A 22628-nucleotide genomic window follows, 5' to 3' on the forward strand; every position below is an offset into this window, starting at 1 on the left:
GCTCAGCCTTCGAGCCTGCAAATAGTCAGTCGTATTTACCTACCAAAAGTTGATTCAATTCAATTCAATTTTATTTATAGTGCCAAATCATAACAAAAGTTATCTCAGGACACTTTACAGAGTAGGTAAAGACCACACTTTATGACTTATTTATGATTTACATAGACCCAACAATTCCCCCGTAGAGTACGGTGGCAACGAAAACCTTCCCTATAACAGGGAGGAGAGTAAGAGGTGAAGGTGAGAAATGGTAGCTGAAGCTGTATCGGTGTCGCCAGCTGGGAGAAGTGGAGTTGGGGGATCGATAACAGTTCGGACAGTTCGGAAAGCAACTGCAGACCTTTCGAAGAGACTAGAAAGAGTTCATAGAGGGGCTGGGAAAGATGTTTGTCATACGGTAGTGTTCAGTTGCTTCTTGTTTTTTAACAGTGTGTGTCTCCTCTCCCTGTGTATTGCCAGGGCTCCTTTTGTTGGGGTATAATGGGCTCTCCATAATGCTGTTCACAGCACAAAGGGAGGCTCGTCTAGCAGGAGGAGGGGAGGGGATGATTTAGTCACGGGCATTGTGTCTCCTTCAGGGGGGTCAATAAGGGACAAAGGTCAACTTTGCACTCTGTAATGGTGACCAGGATTGTTACTATTAGCACCATTTAATTGACTTATTTCTCTCCTTCTCTTCCACCTTTGTGTCTTTATCCATATCCTCCTCCTCAGACCCCGATATAGTGAATGGAGTTTACTGGTCCGAGGCTCTCAATAAAGTATTTGTAGATAATTTTGAAAGAGACCCAACGCTAATCTGGCAGTATTTTGGGAGCGCTAAGGGATTCTTCAGGCAGTACCCTGGTGAGTGTGTGTGTGTGTGTGTGTGTGTGTGTGTGTGTGTGTGTGTGTGTGTGTGTGTGTGTGTGTGTGTGTGTGTGTGTTTGTGCGTGCGTGCGTGCGTGTGTGTGTGTGTGTGCGTGCATGCATGCATGTGCGTGTTGGAAAAAAAATGCTTGTCTCAAGGGAGCCATCAGTCGTCAGCGCGAGAGAAAAAAACAGATCAGAACAAATGATTTAGAATTACTAAAAGGGTAATTTGGCTAATGTTGTAATTTTACAGACCATCAGAGGGGATGCATATATACAGACTGTAATTAATCAGAATTTGCCGGTTTGGGTCTACCGTTGTACTGAGGAACAGTGTGGGGCTGCCGGATCCAACTTAACTTATCAGACCGTTACAATGCGAAACAGGCAGTGAGTTTTGCTGCAGTGATGATATTCTAATACAGAAATGGACCATGTATGTTTAATGTGTCAGGAGCAATTCATAAAATAAGAGATTTCTTTACAATGTAATTATCGTTTACACATTATTTGAAAATCACTTTTCACTGAAGTCTCCTTGGTTTCTGTTTTGGTCATGAAATATCCAAAGAGTGAAAAGATACATGAAGCCTTCAATATGTAGGTAATGGTGGGAAGTAAATATGTACATTGACTCAAGCACCTTACTTAAGTGCTATTTTAACAAACTGTACAATCATTTATTTAATGCTGCCAAGTATTGCACTTTATGCTTTTTACAGTAACTTTCAGACCAAGACATAAAAAACATTAGTTTATGATAAATATGTTAAAATTAGCTCTGTCTTAAATACTGATGGAAGCTGATGAAAAGGCGAAAGATCAAAGAACAAATACAGAAATCTCTCAGGGTAAAATAAACAAAACTGTTCATCTCTATGTAGGAACACGTTTCTTATGTCAAAAGGGGGAATTCATTTAATGCAGCTAACTGCATATGCATCATGACCCAATAATATAATAATAAAGCGCTGACAGAGGCTATTCTGCATGAGTGATAATTTTGTACTTTCACTTGGGTAAACGTTTTGAATGCAGGACACATTTTTAATGAATGAATGTTGTGTGTGTGTCTAAAGTATTTATCCTGATTGTTTTTATATATGTTGTGGTGGTGCTAATTTTCCTCCTGGGGGGATCAATAAAGTCTATTCACTTCAATTCAATTCAATTTATTTAAACCGTACTGTATTTATGTAATCTGGTTACATTTTCCACCACTGACTATAGGTTTCAATACTCCCAAAACAAAATTATTGGTCACCAATTTGCATACATTAACCATTGTTGTTAACCTCCCTGTGAATGCGTAAATTGTTTGTGTTCATTCTAATGCTAGATAGCATTCAACGCACAACATGGTGCAGAACACCAACATATACATCCTGTTGCAGCTTTCTTGTGTTTCTCAACTGCAAAATGTTATTATTTTCTCTCTTACTTTCTCCTAATTGATTTCCTGATCTATTTCACAGGTGTAAAGTGGCATCCAGACGAACACGGTGTTATCGGCTTTGACTGTAGAAACAGGAAGTGGTAAGCCTTGACATACCAGACAATATGTATCGCTCTCATTGCTGCTTCTAAATGAAGTATTTATTTTATTTTTGAGGTATCAAAATGTGTAATTTAACTCCATATTTTAGGTACATTCAGGCAGCAACGTCTCCTAAAGATGTTGTTATTTTAGTCGATGTCAGTGGGAGCATGAAAGGACTGAGGCTGACCATCGCCAGGCAGACTGTCTCTTCCATATTAGACACGCTTGGAGATGACGACTTCTTCAACATCATTGCAGTAAGTTTAAGCTAAACCTTTTTTTCAGTTTGTGTCTTCATTGACATGTTTGTGCATCTCTCTGTCCTCTTTATTCTCAGTCTATTGCTGTCAATTATCTTAACAAAATGGCTTTTACCAAAGACATTTCTGTTCCGATAACTGGAACTCAGTCTTCCATAAAAAAATACAAAACTATCTCAATGATATTTTCCTGTCCGCAGTATAATCAGGAGATCCACTATGTGGAGCCTTGTTTGAATGGCACGCTGGTCCGAGCCGACAGAACCAATAAAGACGTGAGTCCTGATCAAACTGACATATGATAAATATTTGTGTGGATCGTATCAAGTTGAATTTATGTCATTTGTGTTTAAAATCTTTCTTTTCTGCTTTAACCATTATCTTTTAGCATTTCCGTGAACACCTAGACAAGCTGTTTGCCAAAGGGATCGGGCTGCTGGGTGACGCTCTCGCCGAAGCATTCACCATCCTCAGCGAAGTAAGCTCCAGGACAGTAAACCTCTCTCTGTCTCTGACCATCAGTTTAACTGGGTTGCTGTGCAAACAAATATATCTTCCCAGTCATTATTTAGTTAAGTTTAGTTGATTTTATTTGACAAAATTCAAATACAGCAAAAATACAAGTGTATAAGACGTTGTCAGGGATAAAACAACAAAGCCCAGGACTGATTTCCCTCAGTCCATCCTTGCTGCAACGAGATGGAGAAAGCGGTTCAGTGTCTTAACCTGGAGATATACGACCACAACATGTTACATCAAGAAAGCTAAGGCTAACTAACTTAACTGTAACTAAAAACAGATTTCAATGTATTAACATGACCTGATTTTTTTTTTAAAGGCTTGTGGATTCTGCACCACCTTAATAGAGGCCATTTATTCTGCTCCATAATGCCAGCATATATAAAAGAAACCCTCCCCATCATGGCTTTAGATCTATAAAGGTTCAGGTTGACTACCCTGGGACTGGCATTTGTGGTTATGAAGTTTTTCTAACTTCTTAGTTAGGTAATTAGGGGTTCTGCTAGTTTCCATATTCAACTGAAATAATGTTTCCCAAAGCAGATCGATCATTCTTTACTGTTTACTGATTACAGTTTGTGACAATGGTGTTGAGTTTTCACAAAATGATCGATTCATTCATTGATTCATTCAACATAAAAAGAATAATGAATTTGTGCCTAGCTACCACACATGCACTTTGTTTTCATTTAACTGAAGGACTCCATTTGACCAGAACATGAGGAAAACTTTCATTTTACAAGCCACATTTGTTTTCAGTGACAGGAAGTGCTGGAGTACAACCCTCTGCATGTTCTCAGCAAATCATAAAAAGTAGCACACTTATATCAAATATATTGGAGCGTTTGGGAGGTGTGTCACCTGTCGACGTTCCAGCGCTATCCCCTGTTCCGCCCTCCAAACACAGACGCATCCATTCTGAATCATGATGAATGGCTCTAATTAACATTGATGATTAATAACGTGGCTGATTGGAACACAAAGCAGATAAGGCCAGGAGCCACGCCGCTCTCCTTTTTATCTCCCTGCGTCCAGGCTGCGCCGCTGAAGCTGAGGGACTGCAGCTTTTACCTCTGCATTTGTCAGATTAATTAAAGCCCTGCAATGAATATGGTAATCAGGTAGACTACTACTGAAATTCATTGTTACAACACTGCCCAGTGAATGAAGTCAGAATATCGCAGACAAAGTGTTGAGATACACAAAGGCACAGTCTCCCCTCCCTCACAGGCGGATAATATGAAAGATTCACTAAACAACGAGCATTTAATAACATATTTTAACAAATTTTAACATATTTTACAACAAAATATATTACACATCCCTTTACTAAGTAGATTATTTTAGAACAAGTTCATTTGCAAACAATAGGGCTTGGGATTGATTAGATTTTATCACTATTGATTACTTAACTATCCCTGTTATTGATTATGTCTTTTGTCATTAACATTTAGATTTACTAATTCTTATTTATTTACAATACTGAAACAAATGGCATAATGTATATCCACACAAAGGCTTAGCTAAAGGACAGATGCCCACCCGGAGAGAGTGCAGACTGTCAGATTATCTTCAATAATGGATTAAACTACACAACACAGAACTTTAGGATGTTGAAATCAGTAACATCCACAATTAAAGCGTGCATTTTTGTGTAGGGTATGTGCAACATAATGTTATGGGAAGGTGTTTATTTCAACTCGTCAGTTTTAAACATGATTAAAATTGTGAATTTAAATTCCACAAATTGAAATAGCCTTACTCCAAACCTTGTTTCCCTCGATTTATTATTGAATTCAAGCAATACGGCCTTACTCTAAAATATGAAGAATCAAAAAGCTTCAAAGACTTTTCATATTTTAAATGAGCTGCATGTTTCTTGAATTCTGAAAGGAATTTTAGGTTTGCTCAAAGTTCTGTATTTTTGTATGACAATGATTGCACCTCTTCGTTGTAAAGAAATAAAGTTGGGAAGGAAAACAAACATTGTGAATTCAAACAAAACTACTAAGGTTAAGGAAAACATCATGGCTTGGGTTTAAATAAGAACGTTTGTAACATAAATTAAGTAAGTTGAGTAGTCAACATAAAAATAGTCAACGCTGACTTTTGGTTTCACACGGGACACAGACAGCAGCCTCCTGTGTTTGTCCGACCCATCCTTCTTTTTCACAGAAGCCATTTTGACATGTGAAAGCACAGATAGTAAAGAATCAAATTAATTGTGGCTGAAGTCCATTTAGCTGCTTCAATATCAGGGTCCTGGTGCCTGATGGGTGCACGTTGGCTCACTGTCACCGCGTACTGTCTATATGCTGTCTTACTACTGTCTCCTACTGTGACAAGTCAAAATGTTTCCTGTGGAAAAAAAGAATATTATGAGCAAAAATGATGAACATTTCTTTACATTAAAGTCTTGTGTATAAACATCTTACTTTAGAGTTGATTTCCCGTTATTGAACATGAAAATTATAGATTAAAATCAAACATTTTCTAATATTAGACAGTTTTTTATGTATTGTGTCATTGTGTCATTTACAAACAAATGCCCAATATGACTTTTTCAGACACCAATAAAACATAGATACTGTTGCATGGGTGAAACAGTTGTCAGCTATGAACGTAACATGATTTTCCTAAGAATAAGAGAGATGTGGAGGCCCTCTGATTCTCGGCCTGTATGATCTGAGAGTGGTGCTCACCAGGCTTCATCCTGTGATCGTTCACTACATCCTCCTCTTTCTCTCCACATTTACTCTGTTACAGGTCGATTAACCTCTAAATTACTATGATGCATCTTCTGGCATCAGAATAAAGTGCACCACACTCTTCAGGTTTATTTTATTGACTGATGTGCTGCACAGCTGCCATATCAGACATCATCATCATACACAGAGGAAACAGACCGCTCCAGTTGTTTAATGTCTAAATAATAACACATATTTTACTTGGGTTTTTAATTTATATCTTCACATGTTTCCTCTATTTCTGCTTTCTGCAGTTTAATCAAACTGGACATGGCAGTTTGTGCAGCCAGGCCATAATGCTTGTGACTGACGGGGCGACTCAGATGTATGACGACGTTTTTGAGAAATATAACTGGCCAGAAAGAAAGGTGAGTCTCTCTCTCTCTCTCTCTCTCTCTCTCCCTCCCTCCCTCTCTCTCCTCTGTTCCTAATGGTGCCTAATGTTCAGTGTTATCCATGTCTTTTTTCAGAATTTTCTGCTTTCTCTGCACTTTTCTTCCAGCGGGGATATATATACATTTTAATACTTTATGCCAGCTGGAGCTCCTGTCTTGCCATTCCGAGGAATTGGTTTCTTATGTCATCACCCCTCATAACTCTGTAATGTACAATCCATGTCAGTCTGATGTTTTTCAACATGTTGACGCATTACAGCGCAATATTTCCCCCTGCGAGGAATAAAACATGGGAAATTAACTGCTTTCAAGGGCAGAGTATGTACAATACAATCAGCTCAGTCGCAGAGGCTCTGTTTCCCCCCGCTGTTGTGCTAAACCCATATTTCATTCTGGACTCAACGATTTGTTGAAAATCTTTTGTTAGCCTCCCCTTGTAAAACCTAAATGCAATTGAAATGAAATTGACTGCTGTGCCACTCACAAAGCAATAAAACAACAGCTCAGGGGCTTTTGTTCAAGCATATGTGTGTTGGCAGTGTTGCAGGGTACAGGGCAGTATTTGCCCCCCTGAAACACCCTCAGGGCCATTATATGGCAGCCATTCTGTGTTTTCTATATGCTTCATGCAAAGCATCTGGCGCCAATGAGCCGTGCAGGTTTGGCAAAGTGTCACAGCGTTCTTTAAAAGGACAGTGGAGCGTGCCCTTGTGCCAAACCACCAACAAAAGAAAATTAACTGACTTAAAATGCAGAGTGAAAACTGAGAAAAAAAACCACAACCTATAGTTAAAAAAAGGTGGGTTGAAAAAAAAAATGAAGAGAAAAGGCTGGAAAAGCAGCTGAATGCAGCTACTTCTTGCTCCGACGCCTGATAAAGTAAGGAGGCACATCACTTTGCTTTTTTTTAATCCTTTAATCTTTGAAACTGTCGACATCTGTGTGTTCTCTGCACAGGTGCGAATATTCCCGTACCTGATTGGACGAGAGTCTGCGTTCGCTGATAACCTCAAATGGATGGCTTGTGCCAACAAAGGTTTGGGACTTTTTGATAAACATTTCTCAAGACAGCTGTCACACAGGCTGATGTGGTGCTTCTGTGAAGAAATATGATTACTGTTGAGGTTGTGTGGGTATCCGCACGGTTTGGCTGTGTATGTGTATATTATGTGTGTTTTCATGTGTGCATGTGTGTGCACGCGTGTGCATGCTTGTGCATGCGTGTGTATGCGTTGGCTTGGGCTCTTTCTGCCAAGAGGCAATGAAGTGGCACTTGAGGGGGGTCAGAGGTCAATCCGCTCTAATCCCTCTTTCTGTCAGAGTGTCTCCCCCTCGGCTGCTCGCTGCTGATGGCTCCCATGTGCCAATGCTCTGGATGAGTGCCCTCTAGAAGGGAAAGTCACAACCAGGAAAAACAGATCACATAGGGATTGTGGGGAGACAAGTCCCAAAAATCCTTAACCTTACATGTCATATATGAAGTATTGTCAGCAGCAGCAGGAGCTGACACAGGTCAAATTGTTCCAGTGTCACTGTGAGCTTGGCCAGTGGAAACCTGTTCAGAATGGTTCAGATAACAGTGCAGTGGGGGGAAAGGGGTGAATTGGAAGCACTGAGTAAGAAAAGTGTGAAAACAAGTTTTGCCAGGATCATTTTCTACGTTTTTTTTTGTTAAAATTTTTGGCAGGTGAGTTTTATTTTCATTTGTTAAAACAGGTGAAACTTTCTGATGAAGACACAGTAGTGTTTGTGTGCACAATTAAAGGCACGTTAATGAGTGGGTTCCTGTCCTTTCTTTTCCATTAAAAGTTAACCTGATTTAGCCAGCTCACTTTATTATATTTCCTATATTTACACCCGGATGAAAATAGCCTCTGCCATGCGATCCGGTTATTTACACCTGACCCCCATCTACCTTCTCAAAGAGTGACGAAGTGTAGTATTGTGGTAGCTCATTGTGAAAAAAATGGGTGAAAATAGCCTTTGCTACTGACATCCTGGTACAAATAGTATGCATTGATATTTGTACCAGCGTGTAAATAGTCTTTGCCTTATAAGGTACACCAGGGTTTAAATAGCATATATTGATACCTTCACCAGGGTTTGAATAGCATCCACTTCTAATTATTACTTCTCCAGGTGTAAGTAGCCTTTGCCTAAAAATAATGGCATTGTACATATCTGTAAAACACAGATCTGTTGAATCTCAGAATTTCCTATCCACTATAAACCGTTCAACTTCTAACGCTTCAAATAATGATACTTTTTGACACTCCTCAGTTGAAGTTTAAACACATAGTAAACATTGTGAATTCAATTTCTACAGCCTCTATTTAGGCAACAGAACTGCAACAAAAATAAATGGTTCAATTTGGGATAGGATTGTGGTGTCTGTAATGTAATTAAGTTCTCCTTTCACTTCGGACGCGACACAAACCGTAGTCTCTGTTTGAAAGTCTTGTGTGTGTAAGTAAGTGGCGTTTGAGGCTTGTTAAACTACGTCACATGTCTTTCAGAGCACTTGCTCTCGACGTGTAATATTGATGTGGATGGTTGTAAAAGAGTTAAAAAGCCTGGTAAGTCTAATACAGATGTAAAAGGGTGATATACATTTCATATCAATGTTTTTGTGGTTTGCTGAAACATAGATTGCCAACCTTTTTTTCTGACGACGAAGCTGGATGAGGATGGTGGAAACTTGTTTGCTGACAGAACTTTTAGAGTTTAAGTTTAAGTTTCAGATGCACGACTAAACTCAACCATTGAATATCAGTTTTAATATGTATTGTGTAGTCTTAAATAGTCCAAATATATCTGTAACTTCACATTGTGGAAGACATGTATACTGTGTGTGTGTGTGTGTGTGTGTGTGTGTGCGTGTGTGCGTGTGTGCGTGTGTGCGTGTGTGCGTGTGTGTGTGTGTGGGTGTGTGTGTGTTTAATTGCAGGATATTTCAGTCAGATCTCAACCTTAGCAGACGTTCAGGAGAACGTGATGAGGTATCTTCACGTCATGAGCCGCCCGAAGGTTATCGACCACGAGCATGACACCGTGTGGACTGAAGCTTACGTGGACAGTGCTGTAAGTGTGTTGTGGTGTTTTACCTCTTAGACTGATGCAGTGTGATTTCCAAATCACATGTGTGTATTAGACTGCATGCTTGTGGTAGGATTCATGTTATTTTGTCCACCCTCGTACTGTACAGTAAGTGTGCACATGTGTGTGTTTGCTTTCTAATCATTACTCTTAATGCTGCTTGAAGGATTCCTCATTATGAGCTTCATTAATCTGCATGGATCCCACCCCCACCCCCCACACACACACCTCGTGCATCTGCGTCCATAAATTCAATGCACATTGTGAAGGCTTTAATCCACTCGACGATTCAATCTTTATGTGTCTCTGTCATTGCAGCTTTCCCAGGCTCATAAGGTAAATATCAACATGTGATTTGATGTTTATGTGTTTAATGGTCTAATCATATTTGCAAGAAACATAATGTATTTGTTGTCTTATTATAAAAGAATCAATCAGGTGCTGTAGGAAGTAGTTGTGAACAAGTATCAGAAAGGAGATTGTGAGCAAGTAATAAAGGTTTTCCACTGAGACGCCGCAAATTTGAGTCATGTTGTTTAAAGTAGAAGTGACTTGAAAGGTTAAATAGCTGCTTATGGTCCCTACTTTTCCAAATTATGCTTTAATATTTCCTTGGACATCTAAAATGAGTAGAGACTCTTCGCTCTGAGGGGCTGGAGCAGTAGAGGAGCATTTATTGTATGGAGACAGACACACACACACACACACACACACACACACACACACACACACACACACACACACACACACACACACACACACACACACACACACACACACACACACACACACACACACACACACACACACATACACACACACACACACACACACACACAAACACACACACAGAAGGGTTGGGAGATTGTCCTCTGGAGTGTATGCTCTTGTATCTCAGCCTCTGACACACCATTCATCATTCTGTGGATCATTGCATTTTATCTCCTAAAGCCCATATTAAAACTGACATTGGAGAGGAGACCAAGAAAGAGAAAGAGGGAAGGGGGAGGTGGAGGTTAGGCATCCGTGGCTTTACCTGTGTGTGTGTGTGTGTGTGTGTGTGTGTGCGCGTGTGTGTGTGTGTGTGTGTGTGTGTGTGTGTGTGTGTGTGTGTGTGTGTGTGTGTGTGTGTGTGTGTGTGTGTGTGTGTGTGTGTGTGTGTGTGTGAACTAAAGCAGTTCAGCTTCCTCTTCCATAGTGTGTTGTGATGAATTTAAGGACCCACCATTCTTCATTTTGTCAAGCTAGATAGTACACACTGCAGTTCAGACTTTGCTTCACATGTATGCACGCACACAAATGAACATCGAACACACTGACACACACACACACACACACACACACACACCCAAACGGGGACCTATGCGCACTCAGCTGTGAGGTGAGGAAATAGCAGACCCACTTTAACAGCGCTCAGGTGCTTAATTATGTCAGGCTTCATCCTATGAGCCCTACGTGAGACTCACACAGTTCAGAGCAGAAAGACTGCAACCAGGATCCTCCTCGATGAATCTGCAGGAATTCATTCGGATGCTGCTTTTTAATTAAATTCTGAGTCAAGTAGTACTCTGAGTTTGTGAGACCTTTTTCTGTTTTCCTTACTGCTCTATGTCGATGTAACTTTTGAATTAATTACTGTCAAGTCCTGAAATTGGAGGAGAATTTTTTTCTATCTGGAAATTTTAATTGAATTTCATATTGATTAGGCTGCCTCTTCATTGGTAATTAACTACCGCACCATGTGAAAAGAGTGCAACAAAAATGCTTTTCCACCCATTAACAATGATTATCATTTGATAGTTAAGAAGTCTTTTTAGGAATACATTTATTGTTTTAACAGCATTAATAGCATCTTCCTTTTGTAGCATTTCAGTTTGTCAAGTGCATGCACTAGTGCAGTGCCCGTTCAAAACGTTAGTAACAGGCCGATTGCTTGGCCTCCGGTATTGCAGCTCCCTCGAGAACTGCTCATCCAAACAACTTCACATTTGACACTGCGCTTTCTGAGCAATATGCCTGACATAGTTGCATCCCCTAGCAATGCTTTAGTATATGTGTCATCTTCCACATTAGCCGATTTCCTTCTTTGCTCTGGATGTAATTTCTACTGTAATAAATACGTGGATTACACACATTACAGTACACTACTTTCCGTTGTTATATGTACGAACAGTGAATGAGAACAGTGTGTTTGCTAACAGCTGGCTATTTGGGATCAGGCTTTTCCTGGCGCAAAAAGTGTTCTTACCGAAAGTTAGATCGCTGATGCTTGAAATGTTTGAGTCTGGTCTCTCGTTCTTCATCTTTTCTTGATGGAGAGCAAGCTGTACCCAGCAGGCTGTTCGGCGGTGTAACCGTTAATAGGGGTTCCCTCACAATACAAAACAGTAAACAGATAGTACATAATGCATTACACTAATAAATATGTCCAAGAGATCAAGAGCTTGCAATCACCACTGCACTTTTCTCAGCAATACACCCACCAAGTGTGAAGTCGATTGGAACAGTTACTGAGACAATCGAAGGACAGACAAACAGAGACTCCTTCCATCTGAATTAGATATGCAGTAAAATATATGTGTAACTCTTGTCAGAATGTATAAGATGTACTGATTAGAAAATGCTGAGTGAAATGTTCTGTAGGCATGATAATACACTTTAAATGTGTGTCTTTCTCTGTGTAGTTCTTGGTTTTGACGGATACATACAAACTTGATCAGAGTTCTGCTGCTGACAATCACCTCAGTGGGATTACTCAGATAAAACACAGCATCCAACAGTTTGATATTCTTTCTTTATTTCAGTTGAAAGACAAAAAAGGGCCAAGTCTGATGACTACAGTCGCCATGCCTGTTTTCAGCACAAAGAATGAAACGGTGAGTGAGTGAGTGAGTCAGTGACATGATGTTCTGTTCAAGTACTTTTATAGTCTAGCCTTCTCAAATCCATCTATCTTACTTCCCACTAGTGTTGTTTTTGGCGGCCTGTTTTACTTTTAGTTTTAGTCTAGTCTTTGTGTCAAGCTATAATTTTATTTTTTGTTAGATTTAGTCACGGTTATATTCTTTTTAGTTTAGTCAAGTTTTAGTCTTATTTTAGTCAGAATTGTCCATGACTATTTTTGTCTAGTTTAAGTCGTCGAAAACTGATGACATTTAAGTCTAGTTTTATTCAAAGAAAATTGTATATTAGTGTGTCTTTTTAGAAATGCAATTATATTTAATCAATATAATAAAAGTACCTAGTAGTATAGACGAAACCAACATTTTCTTTTAGCCATCCCACTTTACACTCACGTTAACACACGTTACACTCTCTCACAAACAAATATACATACACACGCTAGTCACACAGATTTGTCTTGTTTTCAGCTCCAGTGGCTAACATCTAAAGCTAACGTTAAAATGTGACACATTAACCGTAGCCTCATGAGTTGACATGTCGCATATGCTTTCTAAAACAGAAAGTATCGTTACTTTAATGTCTTGAATTACCTAAATTTCATTATGGGATGCCCTGAGATGTCTCTTAAGATTCGTGGTGTTTTTTCCTGTGATTTTGTGGTCACATTTCTCCCTTTCTTTTTACACATCTGTGTAACGAAAGTGTGTCCAAATGTTGTTTCTTCTTTTTCTCCCAAAGACAATCCCCGGCTGGCCGGCCATAGGTCCCTTTCTCGATGTCAGACTTTGTTCTCATTTTTTCTTTTTTCGTTGTTGTTAACGCTAACCCACAGCAGCTGCATCTTCTGAATCTAAATAATGCCGCGTGAGGGGATTGAGGAAGTGACCTCACCCAGACATGAGACACAGGAAACAGAAAAACTGCAAAGTAATAATAATATTAATAATAACGTGACTAAACAAGACGAAACGACGTTATTTCGCCTCGTTTTGGTCAACGAAAATGAAGAGAATTTTAGCATATTTTTTATATTGTAAACCGCATCTCGTCTCTTTTTTATTCGTCAACGACATTGCTTTATATAATGAATTATAGTTATCGTCACATGACCAGCATTCACGTTGCGTCTCGTCTAGTTTTCCTCACGTGGTAAAGGTTCGTTGGCGACAATATTTCGTAAAAATCTTCGTTGACGAAAGCAACACTACTTCCCACATGTTTTATTTCAGAGCCACCAGAACTGAAAGATAATATTTTTTATCGTTTATACAATTTAATTATCTTTTGCGCACAAGTGAAACATGAAATCACTTTTATTTGACAGCTATATTAACTATTTTCCATTTTCAGATTAAGATTTTACACAAACAAAAAAAGATACGATAAGTTTATTCAATTCAATGCATTGTTCAAGAATAAATGGTTTGTTATCCCTTATAAATACATCCCGCTGGGACTTCTTTCACATTTCAGGTGTCTATGAGTTGTTAGCAACTCCACCAAAGAGACATTTACTCTAAACTTTTCCAATGGTTGTATTTTAGTGTCATTTCAATCAACTGTTCAATGCACAAAGAGGTAAAATTCCTTACATCGCAGAACAAAGAGATTGGAGAAAATCCCCAAAAGAATTGTAAATGTTGTATTTTGATTTATCTTGAGACCCTATGGAGGGGATCGACAGGTTGGAACCCTCTGGATTAAATTACCTGTGTATAAAGTATTTAAAAATAGCTCCACCTTAAGCAGCAGTAAAACCCTGCTTACTCACTGATAAATCAGTATTATCTAACAATGTCGTATATTATAACATATCAGTCAGAGGGGACACGTATTTAAATACCAAAGTCCTTTTACATTTAATACATTAAGTACATTTTATGTCTCTATACTTTTACCAGGATCTTCTTTCACCAGTGTTACAGTCAGTGAATATTCGTGCAGATTTCATCTAAAGTTGTTTTCTGTCTGTTTTGAATCTCTTCATGCAGAAGAACCAGGGTATTCTGTTGGGGGTCGTAGGAACAGACATCCCTCTGCAGGAGCTGATGAAGCTCATCCCTAAACATATGGTGCAATCCGCTGTTCTTGTACTTTTGTGTAGAATAATTGAGTTCAATAATATTCTTTTTTTCCTTTCATTTCTTACTCATGTTTCTCACTTTGTGTCTCTAGTTAGGAATCCATGGGTATGCGTTTGCCATCACAAACAATGGCTACATCCTGACACATCCAGACCTCAGGCCTTTGGTAACTCAGTCTCTTTAACTTGGCTTTTACACCAAAACAGTCTCACAGCATTCCCTGACTTTACCCTGTTTTTCCTTTTGGTTTTGTCCATGCAATTGTATACGTAACGGAAATGATGAACTGAAAGCCTCCGTTAACAAGGGCACACGGAGACAAATGTGTTAAATGGGCTCGTATAGTCTGTAATCCCAACCTTTTCCTTTGATGTATGCATGCAGGGATAAAGGCCACTCATAGGGCTGGCTGGCCTGAGATTTCCCAGAGGTAACTTAACACTCGCTGGCAGAGACCACAGCCGCTCGCCCTGAGACCGCTGGTTCCTCAGGAGCTATGGCTGTGCTAGTGGATCTGTGTGTGCCAGTGTTAGTGCTATTCCTCTCTGTGCAACTGTGTGTTTGTGTGTGTTGGTGTTGTTTTTTTGTGTCTCTTTGTGGCTAAAACTGTGCTGTGGTTGTAGTCATTGACTTGCTGTTTCTTGTGGACCAGACAACATACAGTAGTCTGACAGAGTTTGACATGTACAGTTTAATACATCGATGTAGACCTGTGTGAGCAAGGATTTCCCATCAATCATACTAATCACTTTTAATTTACCTGACAGAGTTAATTTCACAGACGATTTGTTAAATAATCACACAGCAAAACCGCCAAAACAAGACTTGATGAATAAGACCATACAGCAAGTTTTCATGTTAGCACAAAAGATAGATTAAAGTGAAGCTTTTCTAAATAGTTTTATTTTTAATTATGTGTCACATGCAGAGTTAACACATGGCTAGAGTAGCGGACATGTTCAAGCCGTAAACGTCACTACACAAAATGGATCTTTAAATTGTGTGTATTGTGTTTCTCTGTGCAGTATCAGGACGGTAAGAAGAGGAGGAAGCCCAACTACAGCAGTGTGGATCTCTCTGAGGTGGAATGGGAAGACAAGTATGATAGCGTATGTATGAATTGTGTACTGTATGTTTGTGGCTGTGTGGTAATAAAATAATTGTGAACTTGAAGATAGAAAAAAAAAGGTATTGTCATTGTACAGTATGAAACTAGATGTACTGTATATTGGTCCACATGCAACATTGTGTGACTGCAACTGCCGTGATTTCCCATTGTTACTGTACTGCATGTGCACTAGTGTGTCCAGTAAATTATCTAGTATTTCAAATTATTCCTCAAGGTATGACTCTGTTTTCAGTATTGTAGTAAAATGGCATTCACATCGGATCTGTATTGCCTACCAACCTCACGGTATGATGCGATGAGATACGATATGATATGATGCAATGTGACGCGACCCGATACCATGCGATACCATGGGATAACATGCGACACTATGCGACACTGCAATACCATGGGGTATGATCCGATACGATGCAACATGGTGCAATACGATGCGATGCCATGCATTACCGTGCGATACGATGCGATATGATACCATGCGATATGATATAATGCGATACGATACGATGTGATACAATGCAATACGATGCAATGCGATACGATGCAATGCAATACGATGCGATACAATGTGATGTGATACAATGCAATGCAATACAATGAAATAAGATACAATGCAATGCAATGCAATACAATGAGATGCAATACAATGCGACGCGATACCATGTGATACCATGTGATACCATACGATACCATGCGATACCATGTGATACAACGCGATGCAGTTCGATGCGATTCGATACGATGCAATAAGATGCAACGCGATGCGATACGATGCCATGTGATGTGAGGGGATGCGATGCGATACTATACTATGCGATATGATACGATACGATGCAATGCGATGTGATGCGATAACAATATCTCAGAGAACTAATGCTATAAATTTTACAACGAACCCTCTAACCAGGTGTATTATTAAAATATTAATTAATTAATGTACATTAAGAATTGACCCCGAAGCAGTTGCATTATATAATTTATATAACATGACCCAACTACAGCAGTTAAAACAATAAAGAGCAACTCCACAGACCCTACAGTCAGTGAGTGACATTTTCATTCAGTTTTCTTGAGGTCATCAGTCGAAGGACCCCGTTAAAAAGTGCCATGCCCGTTTCTTTCTTGAAAAAATCTAGTCTAACTTGGAGCGTTATTGATCCCTCCGTTACTCTTCTAGTTTAATATCTATCTATTATTTTTCTTAAATCCAGCCCTAATCCACATACAGGCTGCTCGATCAGTGACCCAGTCTCAACTTCTTTGTGTGCTCTATCTTTCAGTTACGAAATGCTATGGTAAACAGGAGGACGGGGACTTTCTCTATGGAGGTGAAGAAGACGGTGGATACAGGGGTGAGGCTGCAGATAAAGATGTTTTTGTCCCCCTATCAGATGAGGGGTTATTCTCTCTGCTGTCTCTAAACTCAAGGAGTAAATCCATAAATGTGATCCATTCTGCTCTTTTAGAGGCGTGTCCTGAAGATGCACAATGACTATTACTACACTGACATCAAAGGAACACCATTCAGGTGGAGGAAAAGTTTCATCACATTCCTAAAACGACTTTCTGTCAGTTTATGTCTCGGTTACAGTTAAACGTGATTCTCTCCTCTGTTTGTGCCTCCAGTGTCGGAGTTGCTCTCTCCAGAGGTCATGGAAAGTTCTTCTTCAGAGGAAATGTGTCACTTGAAACCGGTATGTCATGTACTCGCTTAACAAAAGTCTGAATTCAATGAGATGCATGTCACTCTGACTTACTTGTTTGGAAGGGCTTATTGTTATCAGCCAGGCTGGCATTGCTGAAGCGTTACTGACTTGTGTTTTTCAGGGCTCCGTGATCTGGAACAGCCAGATGTCGCCCTGGCAAATGAATGGTAAAGCTGGGGTTACGCGAGTGGGCAATCATGCGTTATGTAGGTTATCCCTCTGTGTTCGTCAGGGATGTTGAGCCCTGTGATGTAACAGTGTGAGTCTCTGTTTGGACCACAGGACTTACTGCAACACAGAGGAGCAGCATGAACACCGTCACCTGACCCAGATTCAAGCCATCAAGCTCTTCATGACAGGCCGCAGACCGCACCTCAAATGTAAGTGGCATCTGAGTCAGACCTGACTAAACTACTGGAATACATGGAGCCTGTTTAAGACGTCTAATTATCATATAAAGCGTTATCATATAAAGCGTTATCATATAAAGCGTATAAAGAGATGGATGTTTTGTGTCTGCAGGTGACAGAGAGCTGATCCAGGAGGTGTTATTTGATGCTGTGGTCACTGCTCCACTGGAGGCCTACTGGACCGGTCTAGCCCTCAACAAGTCAGAGTAAGAACCTTTTTGGTTCAGCTTTATATTCTCTTTACATCCATAGTTACAGTGTTAGTAAATCATTTATGAAGCTTGTCTATTATGGTTTTCTAGCCTAAATTAAATGTGGCATGATACAAATGTGTTTTCAGGGAGATATCCAACATGTGATGGACAGATGTGTCTTTTTCTTTATTGTTGTGCGTTTTTCCATCAGGAACTCAGACAAAGGAGTGGAGATCGCCTTCTTGGGGACACGCACCGGCCTATCGAGGACTAACCTGTTTGTACCCACTGATCAGCTCTCCAATAAGTGAGTCTTGCTCCTCCACATCCCCCTAATCATTACTTACAGCATGAGGCGAGGCCCTGATTGTGCTTGATGAATCTAATCCTTTGCTCCTCGCCTCACTCTCATTTTTTTTGCTTCCTCAGAGATTTCTTGACAGCCGAGGACAAGGAGGGCGTGTTTAATGCTGATCACTTCCCTCTGTGGTACAAGAGAGCTGCAGAGCAAGTCCCTGGCACATTTCTCTACTCCATCCCCTTCAGCACAGGTATGCAGAGCAAAACCAGTGAAAGAGAGTTACATTAAGAATTGAGCAAATTAGAAACAGTGTGCAGAACATAATCGAAGTTCCCTGAGCCCGCACAACACTTCATCGCTATTGCTGCTAAATAATCTGCATCTTACAATATATAAGTTCACCTTGATATACTTTCAATTATCGAGTGCAACATTACAGAAATTAATCTGGTTGCTTTAGTCATTTACCATTTTAACAACTTAATCAATCGTTTTCTATATCCCTCTTTCTGTTATGGATTTTGGTTTTTACTGGTTTCCACTGATAAGATGTGCAGCACAGCTCACCTCCCGCACAGCTTTTATGCATTTTATGTGGCCCACGTCTGCTAGCCAGAGGATGGAGAATTCAGCACCACTCTCCAGGACATTTACCACCTTTCCTCTGTTAATGATGACTGCATCCACTCATAACCTGAAATGTTCCTATCACAGCACCCATTTTAGAATTATTAGAGTCATCTGGCTGCAGAAAGAGCTCTGACCGAACATGACTGTAATGTAATGGACTGGTACTGTGGTTTCCTTTTTAGCCTGCCAACTAGGGATGCTGAGTAAAGGGCACCATCTAGTGAGCAGAGAGTGTAATCTGAAAAACTATATTCTCTTCATCTCCAGCTTTAGAAAATAAAAGTGTGGTTTTGGCCAGCACAGCAATTCAGCTTCTCGATGACAGAAAGTCTCCAATTGTTGCAGGTAACAACCTCTAAACCACCTTTCATATCATTATTGTCTTTGTGTTAAGATTTATTTTTACGTATCTTATGTGCTTGGTCTTGTGCTCAGCTGTAGGAATCCAGATGAAGCTTGAGTTCTTTCAGAGGAAGTTCTGGACCGCCTGCAGACAGGTAATCTACAAGGCAACTACTGCAGCATGTTTTAATGAGCTCTTGATGAGGTGTGAAGTTTAACTACTTGTGTTTTTGTGCTCAGTGTACAGCTCTGGATGGAAAATGCAGCATTAGCTGCGATAATGCGGTAAGAACGGTCAGATAACTTTAGCTTTCGAATCTCTTTTTTCAGAATGATTTTGTAAACACAATCTTTTTGTTCACCCTCCTGACAGGACATTAACTGCTATCTCATTGACAACAATGGCTTCATTCTTGTCACAGAGGAACAATCTCAGGTACTGCGTGCATGTTTACATCTACAAGCAAAAGTTTAAACAATGGAAACAGCTGAACACATGCTCCTCTTTACCTTAGCTGCTCCAGTTGTCCTTTATGTTCAAAACACATAATTTTTCCATATTGTCTGTGAATATACCTGTATTCACCCTCTGTTTGAAATGCAGCGTTTTAGCACCCATCTCAGGACCTTTAAATGTTTCCCCACAATGTGCTTGTGGGACCATTCTCCCAAATAGGAAAGTAAAGGATCTCGAGGGAAATAGGATGAAAGATGGAGGAAGGCAATAAAAGTCTACTTTACATTTTTCACTTCAGAACATCCCACAGAGATTCAATAAGATTAGATCAGTAGACGTGATAATATAACACACAGAGTCCTGTGAGATGGTTTCCTACTGGGTAAAGCTTTATATTAAGAGTAAGGGCCTTATAAGTCCTTATAAGATGCTTATTAGCATTACGTGTTAATAAGACTACATAAAACACATTATTATGCACTTATTAAAAGCTAACTCTGCTTTTTGCAGCCAGTCTAAAGTGAGAACAATGCCTAGTTAGGGTTAATAAATTCTTATAATATACAATCTAATAATCAAACAATAAACTAACAATAAAAGTGGACCTTAATTTAAAGTGTTTCCATTTTAAAACTATGGAAAACCTTTAATTACAACTTACTCAGTTACAAGCTGAAGTCCTTTTTCACTTGATGTCCCCATGTCCCCCTATGTGCATGTGTGCTTTGACATAAGTTCTCTCTCAGACAGGACTCTTCTTTGGTGAGGTGGAGGGTGCTGTTATGAACAAACTTCTCCAAATGGGGTCCTTCAAAAGGTCTGATGCTCAGCAAACACTTCTCTTAATCCTGAACTGATACCTGACTTTAAAAGCAAGTTGTTCTAAATGTCATATCCGATGTTTTTTTGACAAACTTTGCTGCTCTGTTTCTGTGGCAGGATCACGCTATACGATTACCAAGCCCTCTGCAGAGAGTATGCTGGCAGCAGCGACAGTGCACGCACTCTATCAGATGTAAGCGAGACAGAACATCAGCTGGGAGATTTAAAAAATGGAGAAGCAATACTTTTATCATCTGTGGTTCACTACTCTGCATCTACATACTTAACTGTCACCCCAAGATAAAATCATCAGCATAGACCTCAAAACTTACCTCAGAGTTTGTGGTGAACGCTGTTTGCACTCTGGTGGAACATCAGTTTAGAGCACAGTCTTAAACTGAACTCATTAAAACATTAAACAATATTTCATTTTAGATTCTAACATCGAAAATAACATGCTTTTCTCTCTCTTTCAGCCCTTCACTGTTGTTAAGTGGCTCCTGACTGAACTTGTCATGTAAGAATAACATAAAAACATGTAAAAAGACTGCATTTCATGGGCCCATAAATTACACAATATGATATACACAATGTGGTAACTCTTTATAATGAGGGTGTTTTGATCAATTATAGTAAGTATTTGATAAGAACAAAGAGTTATAAGTTGAAGGGTGGAGATGTAAGTGGATAATAAACATCAGAAAAAACAGCATTAGTTTTATCATAAAGGCATTTACATATTGCTTTGTAAGTCTGATATATTGCTTCATAACTCAGCATGACCAGTAACAAGATGCATTGGTTAATGGTTGCTTTTATTATTGTGCTTACATGGTAATTAAATAATTTTCTCATTAACAATTTATACCTTTAAGGCACTTTTAATGAATGCTTATCCCTTATACTAATTAAGACTTTCTTGTAACTGCCACTATTTTAATGTGATTTTTGTGTTATTTTTATGAAGTTTTCTGCTAGAGTTTAACCTGTACAGCTGGTGGAACGTGGATCTTTCGGTTAAAGGTAACTGTCAATCATTGCAGGGGTGAATATGTGAGAGCGCGTATGAGAATAAGAACTGGAAATCATTTCTGCTTGTAGGTGGTTTTGTTACCGCAATTCAATTACACTTCCTTTGTCACACGCTCAGCTCAGAGATCTCGGGGTAAAACCACAATGGTGCCTTGTGATACAGAATACCCCGCCTATGTCTCCGAACGCACCATCAAAGAAACAACAGGCAACATTGACTGTGAGGGCTGTACCAGGTAAGCACAGCAAATGATCAAATCATATCCGCCTTTTCTAACAATATCTAACTGTATGAAACAGTAGACTACTAATCATATTATACCAGTTTAATTCCAGTCCCTGTCTGTGTTTGGGCTGCAGATCTTTCGTCATACAGCAGATTCCCAGCAGCAACCTTTTCATGGTTGTTGTGGACAACAAGTGTGACTGCAGCAGTTCTCTGTCAGTAACCATGGATCCCATCGAGATCATGTATATCCTTTGGACGAAACACTGATGTTTGATTTGTGGAAGCAGATACAGAAAGTAGATCACCAAAAATATATGAGTTACTGAGTGACTATTGTTTTATTTCTTCTTTAGGGTTTGACTTCCACCACCAAGTGTTGCATTAGCCTAAATGAGTAGTGTGTATTTTGCTCTGAACATGTTCTGTTAATTGTTTTACATCCTTGACACCTTTGAACACAACGAGTCATTGAAATGTGACAGACTGAAGTTTCAGAAGGACAGAAAGAAACCTGACTCATGTCATCCTTTCCACCCTGAGGTATGAGGACATGTGTTTGCCTGCATACGTGTGTCTACATGTAGTTACACAGTTATATATATATATGTATCCCTCACGACTGTGTTTTGTACAGGAAAATGCCATGGAGTGTGGTTCAGCGACGCGCCTCTCCAGTTCTCTGACAGCAGCTCTGCTTGCTCTGATAGCAGCGACCATCAGCAGGTGACCATCAGCAGCAGAACTGGACAATCATCAAGAAGATGCTTATAAACACATAGAGAACATGGCCAATCAGAAATGAATTTACTCATACCTCTGCAACAGGCAGCGCTCTAAGAAAAAAAAATCTTTATCTGTAGCACTGAGACTCACATCCATTAATGCAGAAAACATAACAGATGTGGTGCAGCAAAAGAAATTGAGAATAATGGAAGATCTTGGGGACTCAGAGAACTGCAGACATTGACAGTCTGCTGTGTTG

At 39.6% G+C, this 22628-nt stretch overlaps 1 protein-coding gene across 1 annotated transcript in view; it reads left to right on the top strand.

Moving 5' to 3' along the window:
• Positions 1 to 22373, top strand: part of LOC310965278 (voltage-dependent calcium channel subunit alpha-2/delta-3-like) — a gene marked incomplete at both ends in the record, with an annotated part of 33367 nt that extends 10994 nt beyond the window's left edge. Inside the window, 33 exons of the mRNA XM_083938783.1 lie at positions 715 to 846; positions 2328 to 2388; positions 2499 to 2649; positions 2853 to 2927; positions 3041 to 3130; positions 6173 to 6286; positions 7271 to 7349; positions 9261 to 9394; positions 9728 to 9745; positions 12214 to 12285; positions 14305 to 14385; positions 14489 to 14563; positions 15423 to 15506; positions 16804 to 16875; positions 16990 to 17051; positions 17150 to 17217; positions 17351 to 17396; positions 17512 to 17609; positions 17752 to 17845; positions 18045 to 18140; positions 18263 to 18384; positions 19032 to 19109; positions 19200 to 19261; positions 19347 to 19391; positions 19480 to 19542; positions 20310 to 20380; positions 20503 to 20578; positions 20862 to 20902; positions 21353 to 21408; positions 21536 to 21653; positions 21778 to 21888; positions 22102 to 22186; positions 22281 to 22373. Coding sequence (XP_083794909.1) covers positions 715 to 846; positions 2328 to 2388; positions 2499 to 2649; positions 2853 to 2927; positions 3041 to 3130; positions 6173 to 6286; positions 7271 to 7349; positions 9261 to 9394; positions 9728 to 9745; positions 12214 to 12285; positions 14305 to 14385; positions 14489 to 14563; positions 15423 to 15506; positions 16804 to 16875; positions 16990 to 17051; positions 17150 to 17217; positions 17351 to 17396; positions 17512 to 17609; positions 17752 to 17845; positions 18045 to 18140; positions 18263 to 18384; positions 19032 to 19109; positions 19200 to 19261; positions 19347 to 19391; positions 19480 to 19542; positions 20310 to 20380; positions 20503 to 20578; positions 20862 to 20902; positions 21353 to 21408; positions 21536 to 21653; positions 21778 to 21888; positions 22102 to 22186; positions 22281 to 22373 — 2723 coding nt within the window. The remainder of the gene's footprint in view (positions 1 to 714; positions 847 to 2327; positions 2389 to 2498; positions 2650 to 2852; positions 2928 to 3040; positions 3131 to 6172; positions 6287 to 7270; positions 7350 to 9260; positions 9395 to 9727; positions 9746 to 12213; positions 12286 to 14304; positions 14386 to 14488; positions 14564 to 15422; positions 15507 to 16803; positions 16876 to 16989; positions 17052 to 17149; positions 17218 to 17350; positions 17397 to 17511; positions 17610 to 17751; positions 17846 to 18044; positions 18141 to 18262; positions 18385 to 19031; positions 19110 to 19199; positions 19262 to 19346; positions 19392 to 19479; positions 19543 to 20309; positions 20381 to 20502; positions 20579 to 20861; positions 20903 to 21352; positions 21409 to 21535; positions 21654 to 21777; positions 21889 to 22101; positions 22187 to 22280) is intronic.
• Positions 22374 to 22628: the final 255 nt, after the last annotated feature.

The sequence above is a fragment of the Echiichthys vipera genome (genome assembly GCF_963691815.1).
Source record: "Echiichthys vipera genome assembly, chromosome: X".
NCBI lineage: Eukaryota > Metazoa > Chordata > Actinopteri > Perciformes > Trachinidae > Echiichthys > Echiichthys vipera.